The 11266-nt window shown below is 41.6% G+C and overlaps 1 protein-coding gene across 1 annotated transcript in view; it reads left to right on the top strand.

The window, feature by feature from the left end:
* The first annotated feature begins 421 nt into the window (after nt 1-421).
* Nucleotides 422-11266, top strand: part of ZNF804A (zinc finger protein 804A) — a 126229-nt gene continuing 115384 nt past the window's right edge. Inside the window, exon 1 of the mRNA XM_088526978.1 lies at nt 422-532. Within this exon, the coding sequence (XP_088383104.1) occupies nt 422-532 (111 nt within the window). The remainder of the gene's footprint in view (nt 533-11266) is intronic.

Raw genomic sequence — 11266 nt, 5'->3', positions numbered from 1 at the left:
GGGAGGAAACGGGGGAAAACCGCTGGGATCTGGTGAGCGCGGCCGCTCCCGCAGGGAACGGCGGAGCCGGCGGGGCGTCCTGAGCGTTTTCCCATCGCTTCTCCCTCCTGCATCGACAGGGCGTTGCCTGCGAGTTTCGGGCGACGCTCCCGGCTCAGCCGCGGCCGCGCAGCCCCGCGCCGCTGCGGGGGAGGCCGCGCTCTGCCCGCCCAGCTCCGCCGCACCAAGCGGAGCGCGGGGCGCGCGGGGGCGGCGGCGCGGGCGGGCGGGCTCCCGCGGGGCGGCGCGGGGCGGAGCGGAGCGCGGGGCGGCCCCGCGGCTGCCCGCGCGCTGTCTGCGCGCCATTGGCCCGGCGCGGCGGAGCGGCAACGCGCCCGCTATAACAGCGCCGCGCGGCGCCCGCGCCGCTGCCACCATCGCCATGGAGTGCTACTACATCGTCATCAGCTCGGCGCACCTCAGCAACGGGCACTTTCGCAACATCAAGGGAGTTTTCCGCGGTCCCCTCAGCAAGAACGGCAACAAAACTCTGGTAATGGCTCTCCCGACACCCCCCCTTCTTCCTTCTTTTGCTCCGTTCCCTCCCTGCGCTCCCGTCGGGATGGCCGCGCGCGCGGCGGGGATGGAGCCCCGCGCGCATCGGGGAGGCACCCGTGGCTCCAGGCGCGATCGGGATCCCCGTGCCCCGCGGAGCATCTGCCCGTCCCCGCCGAGCAGGCTGTTAGTCCCTCGCCTGGTCCTGGGAGCGTGGGAGTGGAGAGCTCGGGGACCCTTCTTGGCCAGGGTCTGCACACCCACGGCTGGGGTCTAACCACCCCCAGCTTGGGGAGCAAACTCTGGGAAGAAGCTATAAACTCCTCGTGTGAGGCAGCTGCAACACGTTTCTCATCAAGCAGGACTGGGTCTAGGGCACCAGGTGGTTCCAGGGCTTCCAGGTGTTGGGACCAGCTGGAGGCTCTGCTCTAATAAGTGAGGAAAATGCAGAAACTTGTCTACTTGATGTTTTGCATGAGAGATTTATTTGTTGGAGAAGAGCTCCAGAAATAAAAAAATAATAATAGAAAAGCCACCAACCAAACTCCAGTTTTTAAGGTCTCGAGCTGTTCAGGTGATTTGGCTGGATGCTCTGGAAAGTCTGCCTAGGATATTAAAATCGCTTGCGTGTAGATATGCTGCAGTTTGCTACCTCCGCATCTCTTGGCTCCCCTGTGCTTTTGCTGACTTGCTTGGCCCCGATTGTGGTGATTTCTGAACTTTAATGGAGGAGGAATGACATGACAGCGCTGGCAGTCCCTGTGCTGCCCGCTGAGCTGTGACTGATGGAGGAGAGCGGTGGCCTGGCCGAGCCACCTCGTGTGGCCGCCCGGTCACAGCCCAGCAAAGTGGGGACAGAGGAGAGGGGCGCTCGGCGTGGTGCTCGTCACTCTCCTCCATCACTGCCCGATTCCGACATTCCCTCTGGGCACCGTGGAACCCAACTTACGTGCCCTGTTCCTGTTCCCTCGAATGCATGACCTATATCGATGATGAATTTACTGAAGTACTTAACGTTTCCTAGAGTTGGCAAGCTTGCAGTTTCTTACTAAATAAAGAAATTAAAGCAAGTCTGAGCCAAGTCGTAAAAATAGTAACTACTACGAGAGAATCTGAGGCAGATTTTTTCCATCTCTTTTAAATGTAAAGCTGGTGCTTTCACATTGTAAATCTGAGAAATTTTATTTAGTATGAATTCTGCATATTGATCTGTGAGGAAATAGATTTTTAAATTTTAAACTAGTATTTAAAATAGCCATGAGATGGCAATATGTGTGTAATATTTCACTATTGCAGTTATGAACCCAAGACCTACTGTAGAAATGTCTGATGCACTTGAATAATTGCACAGTATATTGCTATCTTTCTGCTGGGCGATTTCAGGAAAGATGGATCAGGAAAGAGTGAGAATAGTCTGGCACAACTTTTGGACTGTGTTTTATCTTGCTATTCATCATGGATGTGGTTCAGTTGTGGTTTGTGGGTTTTTTGTTGTTTGTTTGTTCTTCCTTGGTTTTAAAAACCTTGTGATCTAACAATCCTAATCTTGTTGACTAAAATTGCTGACTAAAATATGTTTGGGGAAATTGGTGTTAAAAATGTTAAAGGAAATACTCTGCATAGGCTGAGGAATGCTATTACCCTCAAGGAAATGTTGCTCAGACCCTGCTCTTCAATGGGGCAGAATAGTTGCCAATAACCAAGACAGTATTGGTTATGAACTGGTCATGAGAAACCTTGCTTTTAAAAGCTTTAGTTATAGATATAACTATCTGTATAACCCTCCAGGTTCTCACCGTGTTGAAAAGGGAAAGCTGTACTGACAGTATAATAGATTCCTCCACTGTGAAATAAATAGTGTATTTATACAGCCATGAAGACTACTCTTTTATTTATGTTAGAGTGCTTAGTCGTGATGTAGCATGATTTGATAAGATAGTTCAAACTAATAGCTTTGACGTACTAAAATATATTTCAGGCAGCTTCTATTAAAAATCAAATGTTAAGTCACTTCAGCTGATCCATCTCTTTCGCTATAAATAGCCTTTCAAACTTACAAAGATGAAGATCTTTATTAATATATATTGTAGAATGTCCCTTTAGAATTTTGGGTAAGAACATAATCTTGTAATATATTCCTGGCATCTTCCATCCTAGAACATGACTATGAAAAACATTGGTTTCTAATTATAAAAACACATGTATTTTGGAGAAGCTTTGACTCAGATCTACCTTTCCACCTTGGTTTAAAGCACATTTGGTCCATATTTATCTCTACCCCAATCCAAGACTGCTGAAATCCCTGTTCCCTTGTGCACAGAGGACTGAAAACACTCTTTGTTTGTACCATGTAGAATTGCTCCTGTGCAGACTTAGCGTGTTTATTAAGCTTCTCTATACTCTGGAGAGCTCTGACATGACACTTTATTAGAAAGAAACACAGTTAATGTATGTTATAATTGAATTTCATAGGAAGTAGGAAGGTGGTGGGCATAATCAACTGATATGATTGAGTGTTAAGTGGTTTGTTGGTTTTAACAACCCCTCCACTCCCCCCCATTTTAGCATCTGTGCTTTTGGTATTACTGAAGTGACCCAACTAACAAGGCTGAGTCCGAAATATCTATTTAAGAATTGCAAAAACAGTGTGTGAGGGATGATAATGTAGAGAAAAGAAAGAATGACACAGTTACACAGTTCAGTAAGTCAATAGAAGTTGAGCTTGGAGAGAAGTGAAAGGCAGGAGTAACAAAGGAAAGAGTAGATTTAGCCAAACTGAGGAAAAAATACTGTGAAAACTGTGTTTTTGGTTTTTGTAATGGACTGTCAGTAGGACAATGGGAAAAATGAAGGAATGTATATCTACAATTCTGGCTGTCTGATGAATAGCTGTACAGTTCTGCAGTGTGGACATGAGCTGGTGGGCCTAAATAGCCCTTGAATGTTCGGGTGGGAGCACATAATTTAAATGTCACTCTTTATCAAGAAAATGAATTAGAAATTAATGGAAAAGTGGCTCAACATATTCAGAAAAATAGCATCCAAAGTGTTAAAACTTCTTCAGAAAATACCACCAATTTCTTTTAACCAAGTCAGTATCTGGGCCATTCAGGAGGGTTTATTTATCCCTTCTCACTGTGATTTATACTGTCGGAAATGTTCTTCAAGGATGTACAATCTCTTAATGCTAACTTTTCTACTACTAATGTCCTCCACTTGGCATCTGTTCTTTAGAACTGACGCAGTGGTTGGTTTTGCTGGTGGAAGACAGTCTGAATGAATCGGCTGCTGTTCCGTTCTTTCTACGGAAGATGATTTTGCAAACAGGAAGCTTGCGGGTTATGATAGGTGTCTGTGAGAGCTAGCAAAATCAAGCAGAGCTTTAATGCTTTTTCTACAATTCTGTGTATTAATGCTTACGCCTTGGCTTTTTAATCAATGAATATAGGCCTGGTTGAATGGTCCTTTATGGACAGGGTTCATCCTCAATAACTTCAGAGCTTTTCCCAAGATTTTTCTTTTCTTTTGGTAGTTGAATTCTAACTAAGGGTGAGGTGCAGTTCATAGTAATTTTCAGTTGCTGCAAACTCTTCCATGTGTCTATGGATCTTCTAAAGTTCTCATATGTTATGCTTTTTTTTTTTTTTTTTTTTTCCCCTCCTTGCCATATGTTATGGAAGTCAAATTACACTTTCTTTGTCATTCATCTTTCTCCTTCCTTTCTGTGGCTTCTGTCATGTTTTTTTATCTCAGGAGCACTGAAAATTGTAGGGAAGAATATCTTTCTGGAGAGAGAAATAGTGTGTTTGGAGTGACACTTGCAGGTGACCAATAAATTTGTCTTTCAGAATACAAACCAAAAAATTAAGGGTTTATCCTAGTTGCTTATATTGGCTGGTCAGCAAGAGACCAGCTACTCTTCAGTGTAGTCTTCCAGATAAACTAATTGGTTTGTTACTAGTGACTGAATATTTGCTATGTCACCCATAGATACTTCACTCATGCAAATGGCTCCATATCTGTCCCATCAAGGTTTACAGTGATGGGGAACTGGCCATGTAGGGCTTGTCTACTATTTTGGAGAAATACAATTTTTCCTATCAGTGATCAGAATGAGTCCTATTGTTTGTCCAAGGAGGTGAATGAAAGTCTTATATCCATAAAAGGTGTAAACTGCCACTTTAATTTGCTCCAATTTTAAGTGGGGCTCATTGAGAGAAAGTGGGTAAAAATCAAGTTTTCTGCAAAGTACTCCATTAAAGGGCTGTAGTTTAAAAACTGCTGAACATAGGAATCTTCTGTTATGTATGCTGGGGCTATTGTATACGCTCCATCTCCATTGTGTGTGTTTGCGTGAAGTTTGGCTACAGAAAAAAGCAAATATTTATATATAAAAGCACAAGTTCTTCAGAACTCTGTAGGTACAGTTCTGTTTTAAAAACCTGTTGGAAAACCATTTAGACCATGGTTGAATATTTTACTCAGTTGTGGCAACTCCTGCCTTGCCCCTCTGTCTCTCTCTCTCTGTCTCTCTCAGTGTCTCTCTCGTTCAGTGAACAACCCTGCTCTGAATACGCAGGCACACACATGCCTGTATACACATTTATTTATGTGTCTATGTATGGGAATACAGCAAATGTTTTTTAAGTTGCAGGGCTTAATGCTTATGGTTTTTATAAAAATTCCATGGAGTTCAGACTCTGAGAAACTGGTGTATTCTGAAAAATGCCATCTGTTGTTCAGGCTGTCTGTTGTCCTTATTTCTTTTACATTTCGTAGATTATTTTTGTGTTCTCAGATCAACTAAAGTAAATATGTTGTGGTGGACATAATCTATTTTATGAGCATTTCTATTACAAATACCTGCACCCAACTATAGTGAGAAGTAGTAATTTACTTGCAAACCCCCTTCCTGCTGTAGAAAATATCCTGTTTCCTGAATGATCAGGTGGAAATGTGTGCTGATTATGAGCCTCCAAATACAAACAGCACTTACCACAATTCTATTTTAAATATTAGGAAAAAAGGCTCTTGCAACTCCTTTTGCCATATTGTATGTTAGCAGTAGCTGAGGATATAGATATGTATTTTAGATCTGATACATGGTGAGGTTAATACAACTATTGCAATGTGTTATTTTCCGTAGTTAGTGTTCCTGAGCTTGCATATAGCGTGTTTCAGCCGTTAGGCTGTGCTTACGGGTCGCTCCCATGCTGAAAGGGGTTAAGCTTCCGAGTATCCTGAGCACCTTGGAGCTGTGGGGCCTCGGTGCTGGGCACTGGCCGAGCAGGAGCTGTCCCGTGGCCCTAGTGCTGGTTCCACGGGAGCGCCTGGGCGTTTCAAACCGGCTCTGTGCAGGTGCTGGTTTCTCCAGAGCAGCTGTGAGCAGCCAGTGTCTCTCAGACCTGCCCGGGGCGTCTGCAGGACGGCGCTAGCGCAGCAGCAGCGGCGCTTGCAGTGCCACCCGAGCGGGGTCCTGGCTGCCTGGCTACAAGTTACTTGGCTGTGGGACTTGCAAAAAGGTCAAGCCAAGTTTTGAAACTTGCTTGCTTAAGGAAAAACTGCTTCTTTCATGGGTTGTGTGCATCGTGTGGGATTCTGGCATATCAGAATGCTTGCGATCTGAGTTTTGAACACCAAAATGTCAAAATTTTTCTATATGAGAAGCTGAACAGCCACAGCTCACTAAAAAAGCACAAAAATACAATTTCTGCCAAAATGAAGTTGAACAATCACAATGTCAGTTAAATAATGATTGACAGCCAACTGCTAAGAGTATAAAATAATATAATGAAAGTACCAGTTAAATTATATCTGTACCCTACTTCTAGAATTCTTCCCTAATTCATCTGTATTAATGTAAGTGGTACCTATGCCTATAGCCTTATAAACTTAAAGGCAATAATACTGATTCTAAATCTCACCAACAGTATAGTTTCAGTGCACAGAACTGAGGCAGCTATTAGAATGTAAGTGCATTTTTAAAGCAACTCTGTGAGGTCACAAGTCTCGCACAGTGAGTATAAAATACTTATTTAATAATGATTTTTTTTCCAAAGCTATATGCTTACTTTTCAGATTTAACTGTGGCAGAAGGTGCTTAACGGCTCCACCTACTTTTTTCCCGTGATATGTTATGCTTTACAAGTGCACACGAAGTATGCAGTTTCATGTACATTGAACTATGTGCAAATGCCCAGTCTAATCAAAAATTAGTAGGAGCTGGATTCTAATGTGCAGCAGTGCAGCAGGCTTGCACTGGGACAGTTTCTCTGATTTTAATAATTACTCCTGAGGTAAACTTTTATACAGTTAATGCTTATTAAATGCATGAAAAACTTCAAACACATCCGTATCCGTTTGAATGTAATGAGATTATTACCATGGTTAAATTAGTACACTTGTTCAGTTTTTTCAGATGAAGGCCATAAAGAGTAAGTCTGAGAAGAGTCTTTACCTTGAATATTTTTGATGCAAATGTCAGTAATAATCCCTCAGCACACAGATATAGGATATTCATTCTAACACATTGCTTAAATATGCTGTTTAGAAAGTAGTTTTTTATATATTCAAATCCAGTATTTTTGCGAATTTGTTAGACTTTCTAAACTATTTTACTTAACTTTCTCAATATACGGATTGCAATTCTAAAATTCTCATCTTTGCTTTTCCTGTGGCTTGTTGAAACTTACTTTTTGACCCTTCCTATCAGCAGGGACACATCATTGAATAATTCAGTTAATTATTTAAGGATTAGATCTAGAGGCCATTGAGATTAAAAGTAGGCGTTTTAGTTTAGCACAGTGAATTTTGGATTAGGACATTTGACTGCAACATGTAACTGGTGGTAACTATAAATATTTCCTTTTCTGAATGATGCCTGGGCCTGCTAATGGGAGTAAATCTTTGCCAAAATCAAAACTATAGAGTAGAGGTACATTCTCACATAGGGTGGGCTAAATGATCCTGCAAAGTCCATCTACAATGTTTTCTTTTTTTAAATACAGTTAATGCTAGTGGTCTTCACTATAGAATTGGTGATAAAGCTGCTTGGTATTTGGGACAAAATGACTTTTTTTTTTTGGCCTATTTGTGAATCAAATGTAAATGTGGGGAGGAGAGTGATCCTTCTCAGTTGAGCATATATGGCCAACAGCTATAAGCAAATACTAGTCAGACCCTTTGTTTTTCCACATGCTTTCAGAGACAGAACAAGCACTAGTCCTCTGGCAGTTTTCAGAGACTGTTATGGGATGAGGTGTAACTTATCATTATTTAAATAATTTTTTTTGTTTTGTTAAAACAAATACAAAAAAAACCACAGCATTTACTCACATGTAAGCACAATACTTGTCATGTTTAACCTTGTTCTTTTCAAAAGATTTAAAAAAAAAAAAACTTAAGTGGTCTGCAAACTGAGAATTTTATGAATTAATTATATTTTAAACAAAGCAACTTATCCTGTATTTACAATTCACTTCCCCTGAAGGCACTAGCTAGCTATTGCTGAGGTGCGTATTGAATAAAGCTCTTCCTTTTTCTCTGGGCAGAGAATGTTGGTTAAGAACATGAGTTGCACAGAAATTCATATTCATGTGAACTCTTCTTAATTTGTTCAGATAATAAATTTCCAAATACTTTCAATATGAAAATGCAGGTTTCAACCTCATGTAATTTTAAATGACAGTAGTTATACAGAAAGTGCTTTAAGGAAGAAATACAATTTCTTGCCCCACTGGTTTAAGAACAAATCCTCAAATAAGGCCTGGTGAATAATCTGGTGAGAGATCTTCAGCCTGGCATTGCCCTCCCAATTGTAATTGGGTTTTGGCTTAACAGTTGCTTGAAATGTCTTGAAAAATGCTTAAGGCTAGTTTGAAAAACTAGTCATTTGTATCAAGTTTAGCTAGGTATTGTCCGAGGGAAGAAATGCAGGATTGTCTTGTTTTTGTTTCTGCAATAGGCACTTCTGTGGCCGTGTTTCGGGTCCGGCCTGTGGAGGGCTCGCAGGCCCAGCTCGCAGGCCCTCCTGTGCCAGGGGCTCGGGAAGGTAAAAGGTGTTACTGCTAGCGGCAAGATTCGAATCTAGTCCAACAGACCCTCTGTGGGGGGATCTTCTAGCACTAACACACATTGCAGGAACAGTAAATACTGTAGCTGTCTTCAGCATCATCATAAACACTTAAAGATCTTTGTTGGTCAGATTTTTAAGTTGTTGTTCTAACATCCTTGATGTGGATGCAGTTGGAGATAGAGGAGGCCTCTGTAAGTGTGGCTGACAGACGTGGAGTCCTGGGTAGAGGTGGAAAATGCACAACCAAATGGAAGCAGTTCTGTTAGGTGTCTTTGTACATTTCTGCTACAGTCTGCAAAACCTGATGGTTTTTTGAGAGGTGAGAAAGGTTATTCAATAGGCAGATGCAGAGTTTGGGCTTTATTTGCTGAGACAGGTGCGTGCTGATGGTTCTGCCACTGAGAGCAATTAAGTGGGTTACTTAAATACCAGCAATATTTCTTAAATTGCTCATTGTTGAATTTTATAATTAAGAGATCTTCCCTAAGTAAAGATGCTTAATTGTATAAAAAATTTGGTTGTACTTGTCTCATTGGAGAGGGTTGGCTTCTCATAAAGGAGAACGGCATGGATAGAAAAAAAAAATCCATTTTTATAAAGTACTATTTACAGAGGGCAGGGGGGAAAAAGTTTGATACAAGTTTAGGTTTACCTACAGGGGATATCCTGAACCTTAATACAATTTGGTAATGATTTGGTTTACAATAAAATATATTGTAGGGACGAAATAGTTAATATAGAGTGTAATAATAAGCTAGTCAATACTTAGTCTCAAAGTGCAGGAATTCTTGATAAATGGCAGGACAGGTGGCTCTGCATGGAGGGGTTGTCTATCTGCAAGGACTCCTGATATCTGGCAGGTCAGGACGTTCTGCATGGAGGGGTTGCCTATCTACAAAGACTCCTGATATATGGCAAGACGGGATGGTCTGCATGGAGGGGATGCTTATCCAGAGGTGTCCCAGCCAGCAATAAAATATAGATAACATTGACATGAAAGCAGAACAGGAGAACAGGAGGGGGAACATTTTTGGGGTAAAAACAGTATAGAAGAGGGACGACCAAAACAGTCGGGGTCCGTGGTGTGACCCCTGCGTGGGAAAGCCCGGACCCCAGCTAGCTGGTAATACTTATTATCTTTCTCCTATTATTAAAAGCACAAAATACCGACGGTGCTTGCCTCTTTCTCTGTCGATTCGAAAACCAGACCTAACAATATATATATTTTAAAGCAACAGCCTTCTATGTTCTTCATTTGTGATCATTTTTTCTTTCTTAAAATGCAGTTGCTTGTTGATGCTTTATGGTTACCAATGGAATATACTACTGAATAGATCAGGGTATTTGATTTGCACAGTTTTTCTAATAGTGATGGTGATTTTCTAGTAATTAATTTTGAGGAAAATTCCTCAGGAGGGAGAAAAATCAAAATTATATTTGTTTGTCCTTTTACTGTGCAAATAAGCCACTAAATCATTTGAAAGTCCAGGAGAAAGGTGGCCAAAAGCTGTATCACTATTTCAATTCCTTGTTGTCGTTTTTTTGTTTTTAGTTCCTCTACCCTCCCAGCATTGACTCTGCTGAGCAGTTCACCCTAAAGGTTATGGTTTCTATGTATAGAGAGCCATGAAAAATACCTGTAAAGATACTTTGACAACTATTGAAATCAGAATGCATCTGCAGGTATTAAATGTTAGTCAGAGACTGCAATCATTTTAAAGGCACACTTGCATGGGTTTCTGGAATTGCAATCCTAATGTTTTTGGTGTGTTGAGCAGAAGGATGGGCTTGCTACCAACAGGATGTCGAAAATACTTGAGTTTCTTTATGAAACACCTTTGAGTGCTCTTGGGTATAAAAGTGTCAAGGCAATATAATTAGAAAAAGTCTACTAAATTATGCCTGCTGTAGCGTTATGCTGGCAACTACAGATGGTGATAGAATGTGCCCAGCGTGGACCTAATTTATAAATAACTGAGAAGTAAACGCACAAAGCAGAGTTTTCCAGTGAGGTCCTCTCTGAGGGGGAAGAAAAAAACCAAAGAAACAACCTAAAAATACCCAAGCTGTTTCACACAGAGAAAAGGAAACGTTACCAAGTGATAGCTAACAATAGCAGTAATTAGTAATAAGATGGAATTGGAGGAAGAGAATAGCTATTGCTTAATAAGAAAGTTTTCCCTATCCCAACCTTCCCAAGCATGTTCCAGTTGTAGTATTGGCTTTATTTCTTGTTTGGGTTCCTGCTTTGAGCAATTTGACCAACTCGGAATTCTTGCTGGGTATTTCATGTGACCAGGCTTTTGTGCAGATGTGTTTTGTAAGGATGGCTTAAATGAGAAGAAATCCCCTCTCTGAAAGAAGGAACATTATTATTTCTTCCCTTTGTTACCCAGAATGAAGTTCTGTGACTTTGCAGGGAGGAAGGCCAATTGCATATTTGTCTGTGTTGGGGGTATAGCTACCAGGTCAATGAAAGTGGTTATTGCCCTCTGCTCTGCACTGGAGATGTCATCTGGACTATTGTGTTGAGGGCCTTTGTCTATACAAGACACACATGGACACATTGACACAAGTCCAGCAAAGGTTCATCATGACACTTGGGGTTTGCTGCCCATGAAGTATGAGGAGAGACTTAAAAGAACTGGGTTTGTTAGC

Source organism: Tinamus guttatus, unplaced genomic scaffold, assembly GCF_059628265.1.
Source record: "Tinamus guttatus ecotype Peru unplaced genomic scaffold, ASM5962826v1 Tinamus_guttatus_pri_ptg000260l, whole genome shotgun sequence".
Taxonomy (NCBI): Eukaryota; Metazoa; Chordata; class Aves; order Tinamiformes; family Tinamidae; genus Tinamus; species Tinamus guttatus.
Note: the sequence above shows the minus strand (reverse complement) of the source record. Positions and strands in the feature narration are given on the sequence as shown.